Below are 26,180 nucleotides of genomic sequence, written 5' to 3' on the forward strand. Positions count from 1 at the left end.
ATTCCATGCAGGAAGTGGTGCAGTCTTCACATTTTGGAGAGGTATATTGCCTTCACCTATTAATAGACAGAAGTACAGAGAGGTTAAGAGCATTTTCTAAGGTCATACGGTGGATTAGAACTACAATGCACACATGATAGCTACTTTCTAAACATGACCATCAAGTCCTTGAAATGTTCCAGATGTGGTAGCACATATCTGTAGTCCCAGCAGTGGACAGGCCAGAGGAGAACATTATAAATTCAAGGCCAGCCTGGGATATATAGGGAGACCTTGTCTAAGACAAACAGATGAAGAGTCCAACCAATGCATTTAAAATGTTTGATGGTTTGAACCTATTTACTTCAGAAGTTGAGGCAAGTTGACCTCAAGTTAAAGGCCAGTCTGAGCTGTAAAGGGAGACCCAGAACAGATAGTTGAATATGGTATCACGAACCTGTAATTCTTACACTTGGGAGGTAGAGGCAGAAGGACCAGGAGTTCAAAGCTAACCTGTGATACAAAGCAACTGAGAAGAAGGATTTATTTTTTCTTAGTTTCATTGCAGGGGAGGTATGACATTTGGGGCTTTGGTCTAGATGTGGGAGCTTGTGGTTGTTTCTCTATATGGCGGATGGAAGAAGGAGGACGAAGAGGATATATGTTTATATGTAGTGGAGTTGTGACTCATTAGGTTGATCAACAATCTGCTTCTTTCTTGCAAGCTTTTCCTCTAAGTGTCCTGCCACCCCCCCACCCCAATAATATCAGTTAGGGTACAAAGTGTTGAAACATGAACTTCTGAGACAGATTTCACATTCAAATAGAACACATTATGAATAGATTAATGTTATCACTGTAGTGGTGGGCTGGTGAAGAATGTTCAATTCCTTTTAGCAAGATGGGAGGTCAGAGAACTTCCTGTGCTATGAACAAATCAGAAGGATGAAGGGAACCATTTGTCATTAGACACAGTGTTCAGAGACTATCTTTGTTAGGTTCACTATTTCTGTGATAAAACCTCACAGCAGAAAGCAACTTGGGGAAAAGGGTTTATTTTGCTTGCACTTTACAGTTTGTCAAACAAGGAAGTCAGGGCAGGATGACAAGGCAGGACCTTGGAGGCAGGAGCTGATGCAGAGGCCATGGAGGGATGCTTCTCACTGACTTGCTCATTAGGGCTTGCTCAGCCTGATTTCTTACAGAACCCAAGACTTTCTTACAGAAGTCCAGGGGTGGAATTTCCCACAGTGGGTGGTGCCCTCCCTCATGCAAACACTAATTAAGAAAATGCTCTTCAGGCTTGCGTGTAGTGTGATCTTATGGATCCATTTTCTCAATTCAAGTTCTCTCCTCTCAAATGACTCTAGCTTGTATCATGTTGACACAAAAGTTAGCTAACCCAGAGACCCAGGGGCCCCAACTGCTTCTCTGCCAGGTTTCAGCCTCTCTCTCCATTTGACTCCTGAGCCTCCCTGCTCCTGAATCTCTTGCCTTTCCTTTCTTTTCCTCTGCATTCTCCCATCTCTGGCTACCATGGGCCAGAGAGTGAAATGGGGACTCTGCAGAAATTGCATTTGTAGACTTTTCAAAGACAGGGACAGGGAACCAACAGACGGAGACAAGCACAGGATCATGGGATACTATTCTTGTCAACTCAAACATAATCACATGTACCCAGGACACAAAGAACATACAGAGAAGCCTCCATAATTTAAGATTATACATGTAAATACACCCTAGACATGCAAGAATAGACCACCCAGTGCATCTAGACTCAGACAAAGAAATATACATCTGTACGTTTATATCAGAAATGATCTTTCACATAGAAAAAGCATATAGCGTGCACGCACACACACAATCCCATGCCCTAGTAAGTAAACAGAGCTGACAAAACTGAGCTGACAAGTGCACACCCATCCCCATAAAACAAGAGGCCTAAGTCCCAGTGCCCTTTTGTCCTGTGTATCTGTTTCGTGGTGTCCTTGCCAACATCTATGGTGTGGGTAAGGGAATGAGGAGTGAATAGCTAAAGCAGGAGGCGTGAACATCTGAAGTTGCATAACTGAGTGGAGGGGCGGATTCAGCATAAAAGATCCTGCTGGAGAGCATGCACTGAAGTCTACCGTGGTTACACCAGGACCATGGAGCCCAGTATCTTGCTCCTCCTTGCTCTCCTCGTGGGCTTCTTGTTACTCTTAGTCAGGGGACACCCAAAGTCCCGTGGCAACTTCCCACCAGGACCTCGTCCCCTTCCCCTCTTGGGGAACCTCCTGCAGTTGGACAGAGGGGGCCTCCTCAATTCCTTCATGCAGGTGAGACATTCACAGGGCCTGGCCCTCCTCTTGGAGGTTCCCTTGTTTCCTCTTGGAGGTCACTGAGCAGGAAGAGCAAGGGACTCCTTCCAGGGTGTAGGTTCAGGTGAGAAGGTTGCTAAGGGGAGGGTAAGATGCTTATTGTGGTGGATGGCAAATCTTGCAATGTTGGAATTGTGTGGGGGCACTGTACTTAGAGGGCGAGCGGTGTAGAGGTGTTGAGGTATAAGCGGTAGAATTTCACTCCTTGGGGTTTGTCCATTCCAGAAGAGAAAGAAAAATAGCAGAGGCATCAACATTCAGGTTTGCTTCTGCCAACAAGAGGTGTTCCAGGACAAAGGGAAAGAGAGGCAGGACAGGAGGAGGGATGGGTGGGAATGTTTATTCCAGCAGCTGGCTTGGCATTTACCTACCAGCTTCTATGTTGGTGCTTCGTACATGGAGTTTCATGTTTAATTGCTACTTACTAATAATCAGTATCCGTGATCCTACCTGAGATCTGAGCGATCTACCCTTTTGTCTGCCGCTGTGGCTGTGGAGATTATACTCTTGAACCTTGTATTTGTTACCCCCAGCTTTTAAAAGATTCCTGCTCCCCAACATCAATGGCAAATTCAGTTATGTTAATTTATTTTTGACACGGGGTCTCTGTGTGTGTTTTTTTTTAAAGGTTGGCTCCCAACTCATGATTCTCCTGCCTTAGCCTCCAAATGACAAGTGTGTCACTTCACCCTGCCACATGTGTTTTAAACACATGCATCCCATGTGTGAGAAAGGTTGAGCCAACATCCTATTTGATTTATTTTAAGAAATCCACTGGCAATTTAATGTACACATATACTGGATCTTGACATCTGTGATCCTTCCTCCTTTCCCTCTCTCTGCCTCAGAAACCCTTCATTTGGCCAACATTCTCTTCCTACCTTGATGTCCCTTTTGGTTTTTACCCACCGAGTTTAGTTAGGGTTGTTCAGGGGTGGGTTGATGTGGAGTTTATTTCTTGGAGATCGCTTAGTATGAAGACAAAGGATGGATGTTTTCTGAGCTCTAGGTTCAGGTGGGAGGGTTGGTGAATGAAAGGTGAGATGCTGGCAACTTCCTGATCACCGGTGGGGACTATTTGTCATAACTTGAACTCAGGAGTGACTATCCCAAAAAGTAATTGACTCCCTCTCCCAGCCAGGGCCACCACAGCCCACAGACCTCCAGGGAGTGGTGGTAGCATCCACAATGCAGCATCTTTCCCCTGCAGTGAAGGTGATATTTTCTAATTAATTAATTAATTAATTAATTAATTATTAACTTACTCGGGGGACACTCAAAGTCCCATGTTAACTTCCCATTAATTAATTAATTACTAAATTTGTTGATTAATTAATTTGGGTGTGCCTTATCCCTTCCCCTTCTCCTCTGAAGGGGTGGAGGCTTCCTGGTTATCCTCCCCACCCTAACACATCAAGTCTGGGTGGGGCTAGACACACCCTCTTCCTCTGTGACCAGACAAGGTAGCCCAGCTAGAAGAACATATCCCATTGACAGGCAGCAGTTTTTGAGATAGCCCCCGATCTGGTTGTTTGGGACCCATATGGAGACTGAGCAGCACCTCTGCTATGCATGTGCTAGGCCTAGGTCCAGCTTGTGTATGCTTTTTGGTTTCTAGTTCAGTCTCTGAGACCACCCCCTTCCAAAGGGTCCAGGTTAGTTCACTGTGTTGGTCTGCTTCCTGTGGAGTTTCTATTCCATTTGGGGCCCTCAATCCTTCCCCCAACTTTTCTATAAGACTTCAGGGCTCCACCCAGTTTTTGACTGCAGGTCTCTGCACCTGTTGTAGTCAACTGCTGGGTGGAGTCTCTCAGATGACAATTAGATAGGCTCCTCTCTGCAAGCACAACAGAGTATCATTAACAGTGTCAGGGATTGGTGCTTGCCCATGGGATGGGTGTCACGTTGGGCTCGTTATTGGTTGGCCGTTCCCTCAGTCTCTGCTCCGTCTTAATGGCAGTGATCTTAATGTCATAAACACACAGGGCTCTTAGGGTCTGGGAAATGTGCAGTTGGCAGGAAATCAGATCCCATACCAACTGTGATGCTTTGGTCTGGTTGCCTTTCTCACTATGTATTTTGAACGATAATAAATTCCATGCTTGACTGCATAGCAGTAATTGTGGCAGGATCAAAGAGTGAGGCTGCATCCATGACACCCAAGAGGTGACAGTCTGGTTAGAGATATAGAATAAACACGTAGAGTTTTAGACATGTCACCCACTCACCTGGATGATACCGAACACAGGCAAAAGAAGAGGATGTTTCCCCCTAAGGTCTATTCTTATTTTTTGTGCATGAGTGTTGCCTGCATGTGCACCATGTGCATTACTGGTGCTCAAAAAGAGTGTAGGATCCCCTGGAAATGAGTTACAGGTTGTGAGCCCCATGTGGGTGCTGAAAATTGAACCCAGGGCCTCTGAAAGAATAGCAAACGCTTTTAAACATCAAGCTGTTTTTCCAGCTCCTATACCAATTGAGCTTTAAGATCATCCGAAGGTCCATAAAGGTTTATATAAGATATAAAATCAAATTCCCAAAGACTCTCTGGACTGAGAATAAAGGGGGGAAAAGAAGCTGTTTCTGGGGAGCAACGAGGAACAGATGAGGAAGGAGCAAGTCAGGGTGAACAAGAGCATGATGTAGTGGAGGAGTGGTAGATGTTGAATTTTGGGGTCATAAGGAGGAACAGGTGTGACTGAAATGAAAAATAGTTAGACGAGAAACGGTCCACCTAAACCAGCAACATAGAGTTTCCTGGTGCCTTTGTCTGTTTTCTATTGTTATAACAATAAGCAAGAGGTCTTTTTTAAAATAAGGAAGTATTTGGACCTAGAGTGATGGCTCAGGGGTTAAGAATGTTTGCTGCTTTTCCAGAGGGTCCAGATTGGTTTCCTGTGTCCAGATAGGACAGCTAACAACTGAATGTACCTTCATCTCTAGAGGATCTGACATTTCCCCCTGACTTTTGGGAGTACCCACAAACATGTAGCGTGCGCGCGCGCACACACAAACACACACACACACACACACACACACACACAAATGACAATCAAAAGCTAGGAGGTTTATTTAGCTAATAATCATGCACATCAATAGTTTAAGATCAAGTACTCCTTTGGTCCAGCCTCTGGTGAGGACCCTCTGCATGTGTCACAACATAGTGAAGAGGAGAGAAGAGAATCTGTCACATGTAGAAGGGGCTAACCATGTGTTGTGGCCTTGTTCTTTAATAATCAATTTTCCAAGCATCCAACCCTCTCTGCTTGTCCAGTATTGAGGTATTCTCTGGATCTGCCCTGAAGATCCAATGCCTTTCGCTAGGCTCCAGCACTTGAAGCCTCAACCACCTCTCATCACAATCACTTTGGGGACTGAGCCTCCAGCATGTGAACTCATGGAGGACACTTAAAGCATGTTCAAGGCATAGTACATGGAACAGGCAACAGCAAAGGGCAGCTGGTCCAGACAGATAGCTTTGGATACCAAGTAGTGGTGGTGTTCCAGGAACCCCAGGAGAAACCAGCTTGGCTGTCCACAGCATGCTGTGGTTGAGCCAGGAGCCTGACTCAAATACAGCAGCTTATAAGGGCCATGTCAGCTCCATGAGTTCTAGCTCAATTCCAAATACTTGTTTTTGCTCATGTACTGATGGGCCTGGGTTTTCTGGTATGCCGTCTGGAATGTTCTCTGGAATCCTTAGCTGTGGCTCAAGAAACCGAGGGCTACTCTTCCAGGTGACTGTGTTGTTGTAAGTTATCATGTGGGCTTTAATCAAGTATGTGTTATTGAGAATGATTTTTTCCTTTTCTTTTTTTCGGAGATGGGGACTGAACCCAGGGCCTTGCCCTTGCTAGGCAAGTGCTCTACCACTGAGCTAACTCCCCAACCCCGAGAATGATTTTTAAAGTGTGATGAAATTCTGTTGGCCGGGAGTAGAGAAACAAGCCTAAGGGTTAGCTTCCAACCACTGCCAACTTTTGCACTAAAAACATTCAACTAAAAAGGTTTGCTTTTCTAAGTCTTTACGTCATTTTGAAGTTCAAGGATGATTTTATTAGGATTTGAGAGGAAAACACAAGGCAGGCAATTTGTTTATCTTGGCAGCTGCCAGAGGAGGAAGTAGGAGATGAGAAGGAGGGGACTCCATGTTGTTTTCGGGCTGCCACATGGTGAAAGAGTGTGTGTAAGAGGTCTAGTTTCAGAGAAATGGAGAAAAAGCACAGAGTATAAAGGAAAGCAGATCCAGCATTTGATAGAGATCCAGAAGAAGCAGAGAAACAAGAAAGAGAAGGACAAGTGATGATTTTTCTGAGGGAGGGCTAGAAAAGTTGCCGACAGAAGTTCTCCATGCGGCTACACCAAGGGCAGGCCTCCTGGGAAAGATAAACACGCCCTCTCAGCAGGGAAAGATTATTCCTCCCATCTCCTTATGGTGTAGGTGAGTCAGTCTTCCCAGGGCTTGTCTCATGGCTAGGTGATTGATAGGGCCATCTTAATTAACTCTTAAGGGAGGAGACAAATCTTTGGAGCAGGTAAGAATATCATGTCTGCACTCATGACTAGAGAGAGGAGGGAGGAGAGAGGGAGGAGAGAGGAGAGAGGGAGGCAGAAGGGAAGAGGGAGGAGTGAAAGTATTGTAAACTGCTTTTAAGACTCCTTAACATTATCTTCTCAAGAATGGGAACTTTGAAATAATTTTGGAAATGGGATGCAGTTTGGTGGTTTGTAGACCCATTTCCAAAGCTGTCCAGTGGTGACCTGTGTCTGGACAGAAGTTTCAGTCACACGTAACTGTAGAAAGAAGTGCTCCTTTAAAAGACATAAGAAGAAACTGAGTGGTGATGGTGGAGAGCTGGCTCAGCATTTAAGAGCACTGGCTGATCTTTGAGGACCTGGTTTTGATTCCCAGCACCCAAATAAAGGGCCCATAACCACTCTGCAAACAGCTGCAGGGGATTTGATGCCCTCTTCTGGCCTCTGTGAGTACTGCATGCATGTGGTGCACAGACACACATGAAGGTAAAACACTCACACATGTAAAATAAGCAAAATCAAAGGAGGAGGAGCAGGAAATGGGGGGAGGAGGATGTGGATAAGGAGGAGGAAGAGAAACTAAGAACCAGAACATTGTCTGGCACTCCTGACATCCAGTGAGGATAATCTTGAAACTCTAGCCTTCAGGGTTCTTGCTCCAGGGTAACTAGTTTCTTTATCCTATCTCATCATCTCTTTTTAAGAGATCACTCTGTCATTAAGGAATGTGAGTGGGTGCTTACCTGGTATTTTCCTACTGGGTGGGGTTATTAAGTGTGACAGGGACCCTTCGAATGAATCAGTGGTTTTAACATCCAAGTGGAGGGAGGAAAACAAGTTCCTGACTGGAGTCTCGGTAGAGACATGATGGACAAGAGGCAAGAGAGGAGTGGGGAGAAGCAAACCGGAATCCTTAAGAGAAGAGGCAGTGATCCCATGCTGCTGGGAGCAGGCATGAGTATACATAGTCATTGCAAACATTACAAACCCTAGGCAGAGGACCAGGGGAAGTCAGGACACATGGCATTTTAAAATGTACAAATTAGGTGCTGGAGAGATGTCTGTTAGGGTCATTGGCTGCTCTTCTAGAGGACCCAAGTTCAATTTCCAACAGACACACACACACACACACACACACACACACACACACACACACACACACACACCATGGCTCAAAACTGTCCTAATTCCAGTTTCAGAGGTCTTTGGCTCCCTCTTCTGGTCTCTGAGGGCACTGCACTCATTTGTTGAATTTACAAACACCCAGGCACAAAACTCATACACTCATTATACTCCTGTGGTAGGCTCACAAGAACAGGCATTCCTTTCCGCTAATTGGACGCCTCCTTAGGCTTTTAAGTCTGGCTCCTGAGGCTTGATTCAAGAGCGGTCTGCCTGAGATGTATTTTCAGGTGCTGTAATAACTGTTGGAATAGCTGACATCAGAGCCTGGGGTTCCCTTCAGGTGGATCCTAAGGTCCCTCAGTGTGGCCACTTTTTTCGTTTTTAATCTTCAGAGGATTTTCTTTAGAGTTTCATTTGGGTCATCAGGGAAAGCCCACTGCTACCATGGAAACTGGTGTTAGAAAGAAATGCAGTGGTAGAACTAGACAAAGGCAATCTTACTAGAGTTTGAGGTTAAAAACACTAAGGTAGGCAAGTAGCAAATCTTGGCAACTGCTGGAAGAAGGAGATAGGAGTGAAAATTAGAGGAATCTATGCTATTTGCAAGCAGCCACATGGTGAGGAAAAAGTGGGGGGAGCTTAGGAAAAAGAGAGGGAAAAACTCAGCATTGGGGAAAACCCAGCTTTTGGTTGGCATCTGAAAGAATACGTGAAAGAAAGAAGTTTTGGAAAAGGCACATTTTTTTTCCGAGTCAGGACTCAGAAGAGGAGGCAGTCCCCATGGTAAGAGGTGCCTGAGTCTTGCCTGGTGATAGTTCTGCAGGTGCTTCCTAGAATTTGGACAGAATTTCAATTAGTTATAGATATGTTATTTCTCCACTGGTGAAACGAACCAATTCAAGCCAGATTAGGTTAGATTAAAGGTAGGCTTATTGGGAAACTGCTCTGGGGTAGCCCCAAGGACCGATGCTAGGGAAGTTGCCATGGGTAAGGGTGGGGAGAAAAGAAAGATAATAAGGACGTACCCATAGAGAGAGAGAAAAGGAGGAGGAGGAGGAGGAAGAAGAGGAAGGGGAGGAAGAGGAGGAGGAGGAGGAGGGAGACAAAATGTTAGGATTACATAGGGAGGAGCTTTTTGGGGAAGGGAAGCCCAGACACTTGGCTGGAAAATTCATGGTTGGGGGCAGGGCATGCCAGGTAGGAACTGAAGGATACTGGAAGAACTTGGAGGCCAGGTCTGCTTTGATATGTAAAATAAGTATGTACCTCAGTCCTTTGTCCTTGGGTCTGAAACAAAACAATTATCATCATAGTCATCATCATCATCATCAATCATCATCATTAGTGTCTACTTGAATGTAAGTGTACTTTGTATGTTGGTGCATGCACCCAGTACTTGGAGGTCAAATGGGGGCATTTTTGACCTCTATCACTCTCTGTCTATTCCTTTGAGGCAGAGTCTTTCCCTGAACCTGGGTTCGGCATTCTCTCAGGTAGGCTGGAAATGGGCAATCCCCACAATCCTGTTTCCACTTCTAGTTTTGAGCTAGGGTTATAGGTGTGCATGGGACAGCAAGCTTATAACTGGGTCCTGGAATGCAAACCCCAGTCATTATGATGGGGCAGCAAGTGCTCCGGGTCACTGAGCTTCAATTGTGCCTTGAAAATTATTTCTTTTAGATTTACTTTAATTTTGTGTATAAGACTGTTTTGCCTGCATGAGTATCTGTCTACCTTGTGTTTGCCTGGTGCCTGCTGAAGTCAAAAGAGGGTATTGGATCTCCTGGAAGTGGACTGGAAGATAGTTGTGAGCCTCTGTGCAGGTGGAGGGAACCTAACCCAGGTCCTCTGCCTGACAGCTTAACTTCTGTATGATCTCTTCAGCCACTCTAGTTATAACTTTTGAGATCCAGTATTTTTAAAGTTGATCATTGCTCTAGAGCAGTGATGCTCAGGTTTCCTAATGCTGTGACACTTTAATACATTCCTCAGGTTGTGGTGACCCCCAAACATAAAATTATTGTTTATAACTGTAATTTTGCTTCGGTTATGTGTTGGTGGTTCGAGTTATGTGGGAGAAAGAAAAACACTTCTGAGAGTAATAGGTTTAGTAAAAGGAGCAGGGAGAATCAGCCTCTGATAAAATGATGTCCTAGCAGCTTCATAGAAGGCCTTTTATTGATTGTTACATAAAAGGCCTTTGAGCAAGTCTATTCCTGCATACCAAGATCTCTTATGTGATCTAGTTGTAGTCTCAGGGAACTATTACCTAAGCAAACACAGTCATTGTAAGAATTCCAGGTTTTCCAGGAATGTCTTATGATTGAAGTGAGGCTAAGGGCCTGAAATTCCCAAGAAAAAAGCAGCCCATGAATCTGAGATAACAACCACTGATTATTTACAAGACATTGCTTCATAGCTAAGTGGCCATCATTCGAGAGTAAATGGCAGGGGCAGCGGCTCTTCTAAGATTCAATTACGGTTATGAACCATAACGTAAATATCTATGCTTGTTCTTAGTGGACTCCCGTGAAAAGGTCCTTTATGCCCCAAAGGGGTCTTGACCCACAGGTTGAGAAACACTGTTCTTAAAACCAGTACCGCTTAATGAATTTTCAAACTGAACATATTTTTTTTTTTTTTGGCATTTCAAAGTCTATTTATTGAAGGATCTGAGTTACTTGAACATTGGAAGAACTGAAAGAGCAAAGTGAGGATAAGGCTTTTACCAGACCAGGAAGGTACTGTTCCTGCCAGCAGGAAAAAAACCAAAACCAAAATGAAAACATAACACAACACAACACGAGAAAAAGATCATCCCACAGTATGCAGGCACCTGATTGAGAATGACACGCCTGGGGCAAAACTAAAGCTTTATTTTTAGTGTGTAGCTCTTCCCTGCTGGAGAGAAGTCATGCAGCTTTCACCTTTCTCCAGTCTTCACTGGCTGGAAGTAACTCATAGCCAGAACTACAGGAGAAAAGCAACCTGGGAAATGTACAAACTGAACATATTTTTTATCACAATGTCCAGCTCAGTTAACGCTAAGGTTGGTCCCTGTCTTATGCCCTCTAGTTACCACCATCTCACTATTCTCACACAATGGGTTGGCTTTACCTGTGTTCAAACTTTGTTTAGATAACAGCAAACGTAAGCAGAATCTGCTTTTCTGCCAATATTAAGCTGGTGATCATTTCCATCATCAGTCTGATGGATACGTTATTTCATCATTGCATGATATCCCTCGGTGTGGACTTACCAGTGCTACTTCTTGTAAGATTTTAAGAAGGCTTCTAGGAGTAATCCGGTTAATTAATCAGCTACAAGAGTCATAGCTGATTCTCCACAAAGGCAGATTCTCCACTCGCAGAGTCAACCAGCTGTGGATCGAAAAACACTTAGAACAAACACATTCAGGAATAAGTGTGTCTTACATCTGCAACCCTTGCACTTCAGTGATGAAGGCAGGAGAGTAACAGATTGAGACAATTTAAGCAACGTAGTGAGTCCTAGGCCAATCTGGCAAGCATAGTGAGATCCTGTCTCAAAACACAAACACACGTAAATCAAACATGCATAGTTTTTTTTTCTTAGCACTATTTCAAAAACAGCACAGGGCACTGACCATTAGCATTTTATTTCTGTTTGCTGCACGGAAATCTGGTGTGAGCTAAATTTTACAAGAGTCTATCAGTGAGTGTAGCTACTCTGCTTTATGCTCTGTGGGTTGTGCTTCCAGACATCTGCTCAGCAGCTTTTTGGATCTGTGAATGAAACACACACACACACACACACACACACACACGCACACACACACACACAGACACACACACAGACACAGACACAGACACAGACACACACACACAGACACACACAGACACACACACACACACACACACACACACACACACACACACACAGACACACAAGCTTATTTTTGAAATAACTTGACTGCCCAAAGGCTTGGCAGTTCTCAGCCTGCCATGGCTAGCATGCTTTCCCCTCTGGTGCTCCTGAGTCAATACCTTCTAACTCTTCTTTCAACTTTGTTGCCCTGTTAGGGTTAGGGGTTAGGCTTTAGAGGTTAGGGTTAGGGTTAGGGTTAGGGGCTAGGGGTTAGGGGTTAGGGGTTAGAGGTTAGGGTTAGGGTTAGGGTTAGGGGCTAGGGGTTAGGGGTTAGTGTTAGAGTTAGGGTTAGGGTTAGGCTTAGGGTTAGGGTTAGGGTTAGGGTTAGGGTTAGGGTAGGGTTAGGGTAGGGTTAGGGTTAGGGTTAGGGTTAGGGTTAGGGTTAGGGTTAGGGTTAGGGTTAGTGTAGGGTTAGGGTTAGGGTTAGGGATAGGGTAGGGTTAGGGGTTAGGGGTTAGTGTTAGGCTTAGGGTTAGTGTTAGAGTTAGGGTTAGGGTTAGGGTTAGGGTTGAGGTTGGGGTTGGGGTTAGGGTTAGGGTTAGGGTTAGAGTTAGGGTTAGGGTTAGTGTTAGAGTTAGGGTTAGGGGTAGGGTTAGGGTTAGGGTTAGGGTTAGGGTTGAGGTTGGGGTTGGGGTTAGGGTTAGGGTTAGAGTTATGGTTAGGTGAGGCCAATTTGCTGCCCTGGATGCTTATGCGCAGCCTTTCCAGGAACCATTTTCCCTTTACTCCTACATTTCGATCATCTTTCCTCTGCAGCTCTAAATCTCGTCCTTCTCTCTCCCCTGAGTCATGGTGGTCCTGTCTACTTTCTTGCATCCTAGCCCACTCAAATCTAAGGTTCTGCCCCATCTCCCTTTGCCCAGTCATTGGCTGTTGGCATCTTTATTAATCTATCAAAACCAATTGGGGATGAGGACCTTCAGCATTTGGACTCACAGATCCATGATTGAATGAAAGCATTAGAACAAATCTTCAACGCAAGAGGATGAGGGTTGATAACTTGCAAACACCACCATTCTATTCAATGACTTTCAGCACTTGAGGGATTTGATAGTTCTGGGACCCTGGGCATCCCTGTAGATGCCCAGAGATGGTTGTACTGCCAGGCAGTTTCCCATCTGTATGGTAGACATGAATAACGGTCAGGTCCACTACAAGGAATCATCCATTTTCCATCCCAAGTAACCCAGTGGATGGTTCAGGGACATTCTCTCTGAGTGTTGTCAGGAGGCATTGATCAGGTTGAAGCTGGGTCACAGAAAGGATGGTTCTTGGTTGAGATTCTAGAGCCAGCTAGACCGAAGAGTATAGGCAAGGATCTTTATCTGTATCCACATCCATATCATACCCGTATCTATGTATGTATTGTATCTATCCACATCCACATCTCAAGAGGCAGGTTAAGCCCTCTCCTTTCACCAGTGAGAATTTACTCCAAATACTTGAGAAATAAAGAGAAAACTCTTTAATAATGCACATCTGGTTCTGGCTATCACCCTAGAGAAACTAACCTCAAACAGAAATTTTTAACAGCTTTTATAGAGTTTGGGCATTAGCATCCTACACGCACTATCATCTGTAAATATCCTTTAGGTCCCATTCCCATGTTAGACTTTGGGCAATTAAAGGTATTTCACAGAGCCATGGATTTCAAGTCTGCCTGGTTTAGATAAATCAGAGACTTACAGCAGAGATATTGTCACCATCACTTTTCCAGTAGACTAGAGCTGTCCCCTTGAGTGGTTGTCACTCAGGGTCTCAGTGACTGTTCTGTGCTGTGCTGTGACATTAGAACTGAGGGTGACCCCAGGGCCGAGGCAGCTCCTAGAAGAAAGCATTTGGTTGTATCTGGACTATAGTCTCAGAGATTTAGTTTATCATCATCATAGCAGGAGCATGAAAACAGCATGGCCAGGGCTGGAGCGGTAGCCTAGGGGTATATCCTAGTCTATAGACAGACAGAGTAACTCTGGGCTTGCTGTTTGGGCCTTTAAAATCTCAAAGCATAACCCCAGGGACATATTTTCTCCCACAAGGCCACACTTCCTGATCCTTCTAGCCTTTTCAAATATTGTCATTTCCTGGTGACTGGGCATTCAAATATATAAGCGTAAGTAAGCCATTCTTTTTTTTTTTTTAAAGATTTATTCATTTCCTTCATGTATGTGAGTACACAGTCCCTGTCTTCAGACACACCAGAAGAAGGCATCAGATTCCATTACAGGTGGTTGTGAGCCACCAAGTGGCTGCTGGGAATTGAACTCAGGACCTCAGGATGAGCAGTCAGTGCTCTTAACCCCTGAGCCATCTCTCCAGCCCTATATAGGCTATTCTTATTCAATCCACCACACCCAGGGTCATTCTGCCTTCCTGGAAGAATTTTGCTCTTCCTTATAAAAGAATCAGGACTTAATGGTGGTTGTTACCAAGTGCTTTTTATCCCCTTTGAATTGCCCAGTAGACCAAGTTTTTTCATATGCAAATTGAGCCCAATTGGCGACAATCTTAACAAATAAATCTAAACAGATACATAGTCTCAGCAAACCTGAGCTTCAGTTGTGTATAAGGCACAATTTTTTCCCCTATAGTTTCTAATAAGTCTGGTTAGTTGGTTACTTATGTATGAGTCACATAAGAGACCACACTTAACCAACCTCTACATTGTACAGTGTAGTGTTTCCTAAGCAATTGCAACATCAATTCAATTTTATGGAGTTGTTTTATTTTTAATATTATTGAAGTGTTTTATTACATTTTCCTTTATTATATCTATAATCTGTTTATTTTTGAGACAAGATTTCATGTTGCCCAGGCTGGCCTCCAGCTCAACAGCAGCCAGAGTTCCTCTTGAATCTCTGAACCTCTTTTATTTACTTCCCCAGTGCCATGTGTTTGGCACTAGCCCAGCACCCACACACTAGCCCAGCACCCACAGTCATGCTGAAGCGTAGTACAGCTTAGAACATCCAACTAGCCAAGGGACACCTTTCTGGTGTACATTCACCCTGAAATTTCTAAGTCCTCAGAAAAGGAAGGGTGGCCAGGGCCAGCCTATTTACCAATCTTTATCTAAGTTTTTTTTTTTTTTTTAAACAATTTAACAATTTCTGTGCTGGCTAACCGCAGTCCTGGTGCCTTTATGTTTGGCAGCTTCGAGAAAAATATGGAGATGTGTTCACAGTACACCTGGGACCAAGGCCTGTGGTCATGCTATGTGGGACAGACACCATAAAGGAGGCTCTGGTGGGCCAAGCTGAGGATTTCTCTGGTCGGGGAACAATCGCTGTGATTGAGCCAATCTTCAAGGAATATGGTAAGACTCTCAAAGGTTGGGATGATGTAGGATGGAGAATGGGCACAGAGAGAGTTGATTCTGAAAGAGGGGAGCGTAAGGGGGGGGAAGGACCCAGGTTTCTTTGAATTTCCTGTGTGACCGGACCACCCATGCTTCCCCTACTTTCTCAGGTGTGATCTTTGCCAATGGGGAACGCTGGAAGGCCCTTCGGCGATTCTCTCTGGCTACCATGAGAGACTTTGGGATGGGAAAGAGGAGTGTGGAAGAACGGATTCAGGAGGAAGCCCAATGTTTGGTGGAGGAACTGCGGAAATCCCAGGGTGAGTCTGGGAGAAAGGGCATGAAGGAAGGTGACAGAGACATGAGTGTACAGCCAAAGAAAGAGAAAGAGACATCATTGGTAGAGAAACACAAACACACACACTCACACACACACACACACACACTCACACACATTCACTCACACACATTCACTCACACACATTCACTCACACACATTCACTCACACACACATTCACAAAACATGTATACTCATAAATACACACAAAACACACTCACACATAAACATACACACATACACTCACACACAAAAGCACACACATTCACTCACACACACACACACACTTGCATACACCTACACATACTCACTCACACACATACCCACACCTATACACAAACACACATGCACATATGCTCACACACATAAACACACACATAAACATGCATACATTCACTCACATACACACACATACACATAACACACACATTCAAACATACACTGTTGAGGGGAGAGAGAAATACACAAAAATAGGGAAAGAGACATGAAGTTCACAGTGTCCAACAATAACTCAGAGAAATAGATTGCGTGATCAGCATGCTGTGCTCTTACATTCAAGGAAACTGATGCCCATGTTAAGATTACATATTAGTCAGGCATGGTGTCACAAGCCTGTCATCCCAGTAGTCAGGGGGCTGAGAAAGAAGGATCAGAAATTCAAAGCCAGTTTGGCTATATCATCAACTCTTGTCTCAAAGAGAAAAAGTTGATGCTGTGGGTGCACACATAACTCTCAGTCTGATCCCCAGCCCCACAATATTGGCAGGATGTTACATGCTGATCATCATAGTGTACCTGAGGTGGAGGCAGGAGCTTAGAGATTTGAGGTCATCCTTGACTTTATATGGTGTTCAAGGACATCATGGTTACACAAAGCGGTCTCAAAGCACGGTCTATGTCCAATGCATGTGTGGGAAGCAAGGAACTGTGCTTTTCCCTTGTGGCTATGCTGATTTGTGGGGCAGTAAGCAAAGGGGCCAGGTGGGCTGTTTTACAGTGTGGTAGGGTTTTGGGCACTTTTTAGAAACCTCCTATCAGGGGCATACTGGTGACACAGTCTGTTGTTTGGGTCATCATACTGGTGTTTGTCATCTCTTAAGATTTCTCAGAAGACTGTGAGATGAGATGTCCCTGCAGAAGCTGGAAGGGAGAAGAAGGAATCAGGAGATTAAGACAAAAGAAAAGAGAAAGCAGAGTGACACAGAGACCAGGAAGCTGAGCTAGAACTAGAGGGACCAAAGTAAACAAAAGGGAGCAGGAGTCATTGGGGGGTGGAGAGAGGGGGACAGACAGTGGGAGGAAGTAGGTAGGGGGAGGGACAAAGAGAAAAAAATGGAAATACTGCAAGTGTTTTAGACAGGAAACTAGATTCAGATAAAAACGTCTGAGGAGCATCAGGGAAAGATCTGCAGAGGAATCAGAAGACAGACCGTTGAAAGTCAGAGAGAGTAGCAACAGTGGCCCAAGATTACTAGGCTGACATCTCATGAGGGCCCATCATGGAGCCTGGATATCAAAGGCAGCAGACAGCAGGTGCTGATGGTTCTTGAACACCATAGAGTCAAGGATTGGAGAATGAATGGAGGAACACACACAGATGAGAGACTTGTCAATCCACACAGGCAATCCCAAAATCCTCCCCTGAATCATTTTTAACTGTGGGAGTTACTTATCATCTTAGGGTCAGCACGGTGATGGGGGTGGTGGTGCAGGATGGAGACTCACTGTACATGCTGCCCCTCTCAGGTCTTTGGGTCTGAATCCTATTCCCAGGCACTAGTAGCTGTGTTATTTTGGTGAAGTTAGTTACCCTCTCTGTACATACAAATTGAAAAGGGCACCTGAGGACCCAGTTCTCAGTGCAAAGGAGAGTGTTTGGCCCCAGAGGGAGAGAGGGATAAGAGACAAAGACAGGATACAGAGGAACAGGGAGAAGGGAAGAGAGCAAAGGAGAGAGGAGAAAGGAGGGCAAGGGAGAGGGGGAAGAATTATTTGTCCTAGGGGGACAAAGGACTGCCTCTGGATAGAGGGGACAGACGTGGCACATGAGCCAAATGGTGATATATAAAGGTAAAGGGGGAAACCCCATGTTAGGATGAGATGTTTAATTTTAATTGGGCCTGTTAATTAGGCGAGCCAAAAGGGGCTTTTGATTCCTGGGCTTCAATACTTTGATAGTGGGACATTGGTAGTCAGCCTCAGGGGAAGAAGTGGCCAAATGAGGAAATAGACCTTGGGGACTAGCTTTAGGAATGTAATCTAAAGGTTTTTAGCAAGGAAGAGGGAATGGGCAGAAAGGGTGAGGCCTTCCAGAGCTCAAGTGAAGTGTTCCTTCATTAACAGGATTGTATTTTATGTACAGCATTAAATACATTAAAATTAGATAAAATGCTGTATGCAATGCCGAATTCAGGACTGGATGCATCCTATGTGCAGACTTAGCAGCTGTTGCTACTTAAGTAGCCAGTGGAAGAAGCAGCTTTCCAGAGATGGGGCCAAAGCTGAATGTTCTACAATTCTTGATACCATGTCTCTTATCCTGCCTCCTCATCCTCCAGGAGCCCCACTGGATCCCACCTTCCTCTTCCAGTGCATCACAGCCAACATCATCTGCTCCATTGTGTTTGGAGAGCGCTTTGACTACACAGACCGCCAGTTCCTGCGCCTGTTGGAGCTGTTCTACCGGACCTTTTCCCTCCTAAGTTCATTCTCCAGCCAGGTCCGTGGGTGGGAAGAGAAGAGTATCCACAGCAGAGGAACACAAGAGGCTGCTTTGTGGATGCAGGAGGGAGAGTCTGAGGGCTGGAAGAAAGACAAAGAGGCTGAGACCCGGAGCAGAGGGAGGGATGGGAAGTGAGGAGGAGAGACTTCAATTTAGCAATACAGAGCCATCCAGACAGATATGAAGATAACTATGACCCACGGGCTGTTGTGCAGCTAAGAGCGTACAGGACTTTCCTATCATGCATTAATCCCTGGGTTCATTAGCATGACATAAGCCAGGTATGGTAATTCATATATGTAATCCCAGTACACAGGTGATCAGAGTTCACAGTCATCTTTGGATAAGTATTAAGTTTGAGGACACTCTGAAAAACATGAGGGTTGATTTAAAAAACCAAACCAAACCAAACCAAAGTCATGGTTTGGGAAAGAGAAAAAGAGGACAGAGACTACAAGGCAAGAGAGTGCTGGAGAAAGATTCAGCGATCGTCTGATAGGATGCTGTGTGTGTATGTGCACCAGGGAGAAAATGAAGGGACAAGAGATGAGCAAGGGAGAGAGGAAGGACTAAGGGAGGGAAGAGGAGAGGATGGAAGGGAGAGAGACAGTTGTTCCTAGGAACACAGCCTGCTTCTTGGGATCTGATAGCTCCAGGTGACCTCCTGTGTTCTTCTTACAGGTGTTTGAGTTCTTCTCTGGGTTCCTGAAATACTTTCCTGGTGCCCACAGACAAATCTCCAAAAACCTCCAGGAAATCCTCGATTACATTGGCCATATTGTGGAGAAGCACAGGGCCACCTTAGACCCAAGCGCTCCACGAGACTTCATCGACACTTACCTTCTGCGCATGGAGAAGGTGAGTCCTGCATGGATGAGAGAGGAGGTGGGTGAGAGAGAAGGATGGGGATGTGTCAGAGAAAAAGAGGGAAGGGCACAGAGGATGATGAGGAGAGGTAGAAAAAGAGTGGAGGAGATGTAGAACATCTGGAAAATAAAAACACAGAGAAACAAGGAGAAAATGACATAGGGAAAGAGAAGGGGATTTGCTGGGGAAGAAACCCAAGGCAAAGGGCAAAAGTAGAAAAGACCACAGAGGAACAGAGAGCCTGGGAGACAGAGCATGTCAAACCACGAAAGAACAAAGTAGAGAGAGAAGACAGAAGCCAAGGGACATTGTCTAAGGCCTAGTAATGTCCAGGGGTACAAACAGAAGGAAAGTGCCCAGAGATATGTGTGCTTCTCATTGCAAAGGTCCAGTCACCCCTGACCCATTCTGCTCTCTCCCACCTGGAACCAGGAGAAGTCGAACCACCACACAGTGTTCCATCATGAGAACCTCATGATCTCCCTGCTCTCTCTCTTCTTTGCTGGCACTGAGACCAGCAGCACCACACTCCGCTATGGTTTCCTGCTGATGCTCAAGTACCCCCATGTCGCAGGTATATCATGGGGGGGGACTGTTGGGGGAGTCTTCTAGCTCCCTTTTGGATGTAGAAATTTGAGTGGATGAGAGAGACACAGACACTTACATCTGGACCTCTAGATGTTTTGTTCTACTTGTAAACCAGGACAGTGGTGTGGGTGTGGGTGGTATGAGAATGAACACTCAGCTGACTCATTTTCTGTTGTTTTCTACTTAAAGGTAGATCTTTCCCTTCCTTCCTTCTTTCCTTCCTTCCTTTCTTCCTTCCTTCCCTCCTTCCTCCAATCTTTCCATTAGTCTATTATTCATATTTCTATCCATCCACATCTTCATCCATCTACTTATTTTGTTAATTTACCCATCTATTTGTCCACTCATCAATGAACCTGTCGTCTGCCTTTCCCTTCAATCATTCACTCATCTAAGCATCAATCTATCCAAAGACCTATTTATTTTATTCTTCTATCTTCCTACTAAACACTCACACTCACATGCATGCACACATGCTCACATGTACCTACACACACACACACACACACACACACACACGTACACCTTGAGTCCATTCAGTCAACTATTTATAAATCAACTGAAAAATTATTTGTGTACTCATTGATTCTTTAATCACCTAAGGACATATTTCATTCATTTATTTCAATAAATCAACTTGTGTTGTTCTTTTGATCAGCAGAATTGAACAAACTATTGGCCTTCTGTTCATTCATGCTCTCATCTCTCCTTCTATCAACAGGTTCTATTTCTTAATCCTTTAACTAAACGGCCCTCGAATTCCCCATTTGTTTGTCTAACCATTCTTCCATTCATCCACTAATTGAATCATCTGTTGACTTACAAGTTGAATACACAATCTGGTGCTTACTGTGTTCCTTTCATCCACTTAAGAATCTGTCCACATATTTATTTATCCATTGCTTTTTAAAATATATTCATTTCTACATGCATCTGTTGATGGCTTAATTTAGTAATGCATCTAATTCTCCATTATATTTTTGAGGACATACTTCAAGTTCTTAATATAAAGTTCCATGTAAAGTTTGTGTGTGTGTGTGTGTGTGTGTGTGTGTGTGTGTGTGTGTGTGTGTGTGTGTGTGTGGTCAACTCATTGCCAAGGTGAGAATTTCTCCTGCTTTTCTCCACGCCTACTCTTGTCTCATCACGGTTGCTCTAATGTCTCCCTGTGTAGTACCCTTTGTTGTCTGAAATGAGGTTGAAGCTCGTGGAGGAGAGATTTAATATAGTTTTAAACATGGGCACGGAGAGACAGGCACTTAAGAACAGCACAGTTGTTTCTATGCTGGAAAGCTCTCAGTTTCTCAGCAGGGTCTCCTTACTGCACCCTTTTCCTGGGTTGTTGGCTGATACACTACAATATCATTGCTACAAAGCCAGTAAAGCAGTTCTACTCTTCCCCTTTTCTATGCAGAGAAAGTCCAAAAGGAGATTGATCAGGTGATCGGCTCACACCGGCTACCAACCCTTGATGACCGCAGTAAAATGCCATACACTGATGCAGTTATCCATGAGATTCAGAGGTTTTCAGATCTTGTCCCTATTGGAGTACCACACAGAGTCACCAAAGACACCATGTTCCGAGGGTACCTGCTTCCCAAGGTGAGGCCAGCTGCTACTCCTCATTACTACTCCATGAGCATACTCAATTCTCCTAATTACCAACCTCATTCTGTCTGTGATTTTCCAGCACTGTGTTTCTTAGGGATGGACTGTTTAGCATATGGGAGTCAGGGTATGTTAACATCTTTATCTTATAACTTCTCCTAGAACACTGAAGTGTACCCCATCCTGAGTTCAGCTCTCCATGACCCACAGTACTTTGACCACCCAGACAGCTTCAATCCTGAACACTTCCTGGATGCCAATGGGGCACTGAAAAAGAGTGAAGCTTTCATGCCCTTCTCCACAGGTGAGGCAGAATTGTGATTCCTTTCCCAGATACTAGAGGGCAGGCTCACCCTCTGGGACACCAACAGCAATAGGTCCCTGTTAGTATACTGAGTCTATCTCAGTTGCCTTGCCTGAACAATCCCATTCAAACTGGCTATAGCCTCACGATGGGAGTCTTGAACTAATGGAACGTCCTGGTCAGGAGGACTTTTGGGAAGTGTTTAAGGCAATGCTAAGAAATTTAACACAGCAGCCGGTGGGGATAAGATGATATTCATGCCAAAGTGAGTTATTTCCCCCTTGAAAATAACATCATGTGTCAGATTTGATATAATGGAGGTTTATTTGGGAAATAAAAGAGGAGTGAGAACTTAGGGAAGGGGGGCAGAGCAGGACAGAAAGAACGACAGAAAGAGAAGCTGGCCAGGAACATGGTAGGGGGTGGAGAGAGAGGGGGGGCAGAAGTAGAGACGGGGGAGGGGGCGTGTGGAAGAGAGCTGTCCTTTTTATATGCTGTTGTTGCTGCATCTGGCTTGCACCTGGCAGGTAATGGTGACAGATGATGATGCAAACTGTTGAAAGGTCCCTGGGAGAAGTCCAGTGGAATTATCTGTAAACCAACATTTCTCCATTCTTGTTTAAATAAAAATGAGGCACTAGGAAGGGGTAGAGGTTGAGCAAGAGTGTGATCGGCCAGTTCTTTAAACTACGTTGTGCTAACTTTGAGGGTGATGGTCTGTCTTTGGGGACCCTAAGAAAATTGGGATGCTGGACGAGTCCTGGGAAAGTTGGATGCTCACTGCTTTCCAGGGTCTCTGGAACCATCTGTGGCTAGGAGAGCACAGGCCCAGTCGAAGAGCCTGTGAGGGTGGACAGGAGCACCTGTGGGTAGCTCCTCTGGAGCTGTGCTGGGTGCAGATTTTGAGTAAACATCTGGACTCGAGGGAGAAAACAAAGTTAAGAATGTTAGGCGGAAAGCTGTTTTCTTAGGTTTACCTTTAAGACCCCTAGATCCATGGTCTTGGTAGTTGGCGAGGGGGAGTCCCAAAATCCTCTGGAACAGGTAATGGGTGGGAAATTGAGGCTGTTGATAGGGATACTTATTCAGATGTAGTCGGTTTGATCGGTGAGAGGTGAGCCTGGCCGAGTATATTTCCTGAAGAAGTCTTTTTAAGTTTACAAAAGAGATGCAATTTAGAAATGTTACTTTTAGTCTGTGTCGAAGTTCATGTTGCAGATGAAGGTAGTAGATACCATAATGTGTCTTGGTAAACAATATTTGTGAAAATTATGAGCATTCTTTAATGTGAACTCAGGGAAGACAGAAGCCTTCCATGGAGCAGAAAGGGCAAGAAGGACTTTTCCTTTCTAGCTGAAGACTGGATGAAAAAATAAATTTAAATTTAGCAGCATGAGAAACATCTTTATGTCTATAGTTAAAAGACAGCTGAAGCAAGCTTAACAGCTTGAATTTGTGAGTATGATAGTGGATCGTGTAGTGGTATGTTTTACCAATGTTAGGCTTATAATTTATCAGAACTCCATTGGTGAGTGTTAGAACTCTGAACTTCTGAAGTCCTAATATAACAGCAGCACAGTGAGGGGAAGAAATCTGAAGAATTTGTTGTTGGTGGATGGGGTAGCAAGTGATCTGTGAGCCATAAAGTGTAGTTGTTGCAGGTGGCATTGTATTGGACGTAGGGTCCTAGTGTGTGAGTTAGGCCCATGAGAAGCACAAGCACCAGGAGAGCTTCCCAAGTCTTTTGGCACCAACATTATGAAATATAACTCAGTGGTATGCAGGGTTAAGGGGGTACCTGGCAGGCCCCTACCAAAGTGTCCCCCCAGAGAAATCACACTGTGAGACACACCTGGTGTAAGGGAGGCGTATTTCTCCAGGTTTATAAGGGGGACCTGGAGAAGCGGTGAAGCCAGAGAAGTGGGCAAAGTGGAAGATAGAAACAGAAGCCAACCAGGAACTCGTGGGGACAGAGAGAAAGTGGGGGGTGGGTAGAGTAGAGGGGAATGGAGAGAAGGAGTCTGGGGTAGGGAGCAGACCTTTTTATATTCTGCTGCTGCTGCACCTTGTTCCCATCTCTCAGTAAATTGTGGCAGATGATGATGCCAGCTGTTGCTAGGTCCCTGGGAAGAAACTTGGGGAATTGTCTGTAAGCCAACACTCAAATCATTTTCTTAAGAAACAACAGCAAGAACAACCCACAATGAGCTGGGTAGGGTCTCAAGGCTAGGGAGGCATTTATCGGTGAGCACTGGGGAGATGGCATGTGCCTCCATACACTTGTCCCTGTTTGCATATTCTAGCTTGTTACATTGTAAAAGAAATAAAAATCAGGAGCACTTATTTGAGAAATGAAAACCATCCATAATGGTTAACATCCTGATCCAGAGCACGTTCAGAGTTACAGCACCCTTCAGTGTCAGCAGGCAGTGTCTATAGACATAAGAGGAGCTGGGTGTGTACACACAGCTTGATTGGTGCCGGCTCCATTTCTGCCTTACTTGGCCATGCAGGAGGAGTTGGCAGCCCAGGATTGGTCAAATTCAAGAGTGACTGAGACTTGCTCTTCTTTGGAAGGGTATAATCTCAAGTTACTGTGTAGTCCAGTTGACTATTGTGCTTGGTTATTTTGTTACATACAGAAGCTGCCTTCAGCCAAATTCAGTTAGTTTAATGGACTCTATAGGATATAAGCATGGAAACTTTGTATTCAGGTTTATTTCTTTATTTAATCTTTTTTTCTTCCTTTCTTTTTTAAATCTATTAACTGTACATTCCAGATTGCTGTTCCTCTCTTTTGTTTCCCCTTCCCACAGTGGTACCCCATTCTCTCCCCTCCCTCCATTTCTTCTCTGAGAGGGTGGAGAACCCCTGTGGGTATCCCCCAACCCTGGCACATCAAGTCCCTGCAGGGTTAGGCTCATCCTCTCTTACTGAGTCCAGAGAAGGCAGCCCAAAGAGAGGCAACAGCTTGTGGGATAGCCCCTGTTTCAGGTGTTCAGGACCCACATGAAAACTGAGCTGCAAATGTGCAGAGGTTGGCGTGGTGATGGGGGATAGGTTAACTTGTGTATGCACTTTGGTTGGTACTTCAGTCTCTGAGAGCCCCCAAGGGTCCAGGTTAGTTGCCTCTGTTGTTGTTCTAGTAGAATTCTTATCCCTTCAGGGCACTCAACTCTTATCCAGTTCCCTCCCTCTCTCTGCCTCCTATGACTATTTATTCCCCCTTCTAAGTGAGATTCAACATCCTTTCTCAGACATTCCTTCTTGTTTAGCTTCTTTGGGGTGTATCTTTGGTATCCTCCAATACTTTTTGATTAATCAGTGAGTATATACTGTGCATGCGCTTTTAAGTCTGGTTACCTCACTCAGATGGTATTTTTTAGTTCCATTTTCCTGCAAAATTCTCTTAACATTCCTACTGGAATTATAGGTTAATGGTTAAACTCACTGTTATTTATTGCAGTGGGCAGGGATGTTTAAATGGGTTTAGGGATTTGACAGTCCAAAGGCTATACACTGGACGAGTGCTGACATGATCACTCTCTGTGTCCACAGGAAAGCGCATTTGTCTTGGCGAAGGCATTGCCCGAAATGAATTGTTCCTCTTCTTCACCACCATCCTCCAGAACTTCTCTGTGTCAAGCCATTTGGCTCCCAAGGACATTGACCTCACGCCCAAGGAGAGTGGCATTGGAAAAATACCTCCAACGTACCAGATCTGCTTCTCAGCTCGGTGATCCGGCTGAGGCAGCCATGTGCCCCAGTTCTGTTGGGAATGGCCTCATGTTTCTGCCTCTGGGGGACCTGCTGAAAACCAGGCTCAAGGCCACTGCTCACATCTTCCTATTGCAGTTCTCCAAAGTCCCAAGGCTTTTTCTTATTCCTGTGAATGGCACTGAAGAAGTCAATCGGCTGTCTTATTTTGACATGTGAACAGAGATTTCATGAGTCCACATCTCATGCTGAGTCACTTCCCTCTTCCTCCTAACAGCCCATGTCCCCAGTTATCAGCCCTCCATGGTCTGTGATCTGTGCTAATGGACTCTGTATATGGTCTCAGTGCTATGTCTACAGACTTACATAGTATGTATGGTTCAGGTAAACAGAATCACAGAGTGTGTGAGCTTCGGTGTCTTGTGCCTTTACTTCACATAATATTATCTAGGTTCCTGTGTTCTACAGGCCACAGTCACACACATTCATGGGTTTTTCCTCATGCTCTTTCTTAACATACCCTTCTTCCGTCTTCTGTGTAGGCAGCCAATGGTCCTTGAGTTGCATGTTTCTGAACATTCACCTCAGGTTTCCCTATGTTTCTCCTTAAATCTCCCAAGAACCACACCAATGCTTGCATTAGCAAGGGTTCTTTAAAGGAACAGGGTTGACAGAACCAATCAATCAGTCAGTCAGTCAGTCTAGACTGACTGTACATCTGTCTACCCCCCCGTCTATGTGTATTGTTTATATGTATCTATTGCTTATGTATCTATCCATGTGTATTTATGTATATGTGCATGAGTGTATGTATGCATGCATGTATGTAGTGTGTA

At 44.8% G+C, this 26,180-nt stretch overlaps 1 protein-coding gene across 2 annotated transcripts; it reads left to right on the top strand.

The window, feature by feature from the left end:
- Positions 1 to 2,088: 2,088 nt before the first annotated feature.
- Cyp2b1 (cytochrome P450, family 2, subfamily b, polypeptide 1) lies at positions 2,089 to 25,753 on the top strand. Of its 2 annotated transcripts, XM_039095056.2 has the most exons (10): positions 2,089 to 2,297; positions 3,477 to 3,554; positions 15,057 to 15,219; positions 15,372 to 15,521; positions 18,097 to 18,257; positions 18,942 to 19,118; positions 19,560 to 19,701; positions 21,130 to 21,317; positions 21,486 to 21,627; positions 25,186 to 25,753. In XM_039095056.2, the coding sequence occupies exons 1-10, from the start codon at positions 2,127 to 2,129 to the stop codon at positions 25,365 to 25,367; spliced, it is 1,554 nt and encodes a 517-aa protein (XP_038950984.1). In that variant the 5' UTR covers positions 2,089 to 2,126; the 3' UTR covers positions 25,368 to 25,753. The 2 variants fall into 2 exon arrangements, with proteins under 2 accessions (XP_038950984.1, NP_001128316.1); NM_001134844.1 differs by lacking the exon at positions 3,477 to 3,554 and having other exon boundaries at positions 2,110 to 2,297.
- Positions 25,754 to 26,180: the final 427 nt, after the last annotated feature.

The sequence above is a fragment of the Rattus norvegicus genome, chromosome 1 (assembly GCF_036323735.1).
Source record: "Rattus norvegicus strain BN/NHsdMcwi chromosome 1, GRCr8, whole genome shotgun sequence".
Lineage (NCBI taxonomy): Eukaryota > Metazoa > Chordata > Mammalia > Rodentia > Muridae > Rattus > Rattus norvegicus.

Excerpts from the sequence above, each read along its gene's own strand:
- Cyp2b1 (XM_039095056.2), top strand. The coding sequence starts at position 2,127 with ATGGAGCCCAGTATCTTGCTCCTCCTTGCTCTCCTCGTGGGCTTCTTG. Across the intron at positions 19,702-21,129 it reads CAAGTACCCCCATGTCGCAG|AGAAAGTCCAAAAGGAGATT; the intron begins GTATATCATGGG and ends TTTTCTATGCAG. Across the intron at positions 21,318-21,485 it reads GAGGGTACCTGCTTCCCAAG|AACACTGAAGTGTACCCCAT; the intron begins GTGAGGCCAGCT and ends AACTTCTCCTAG.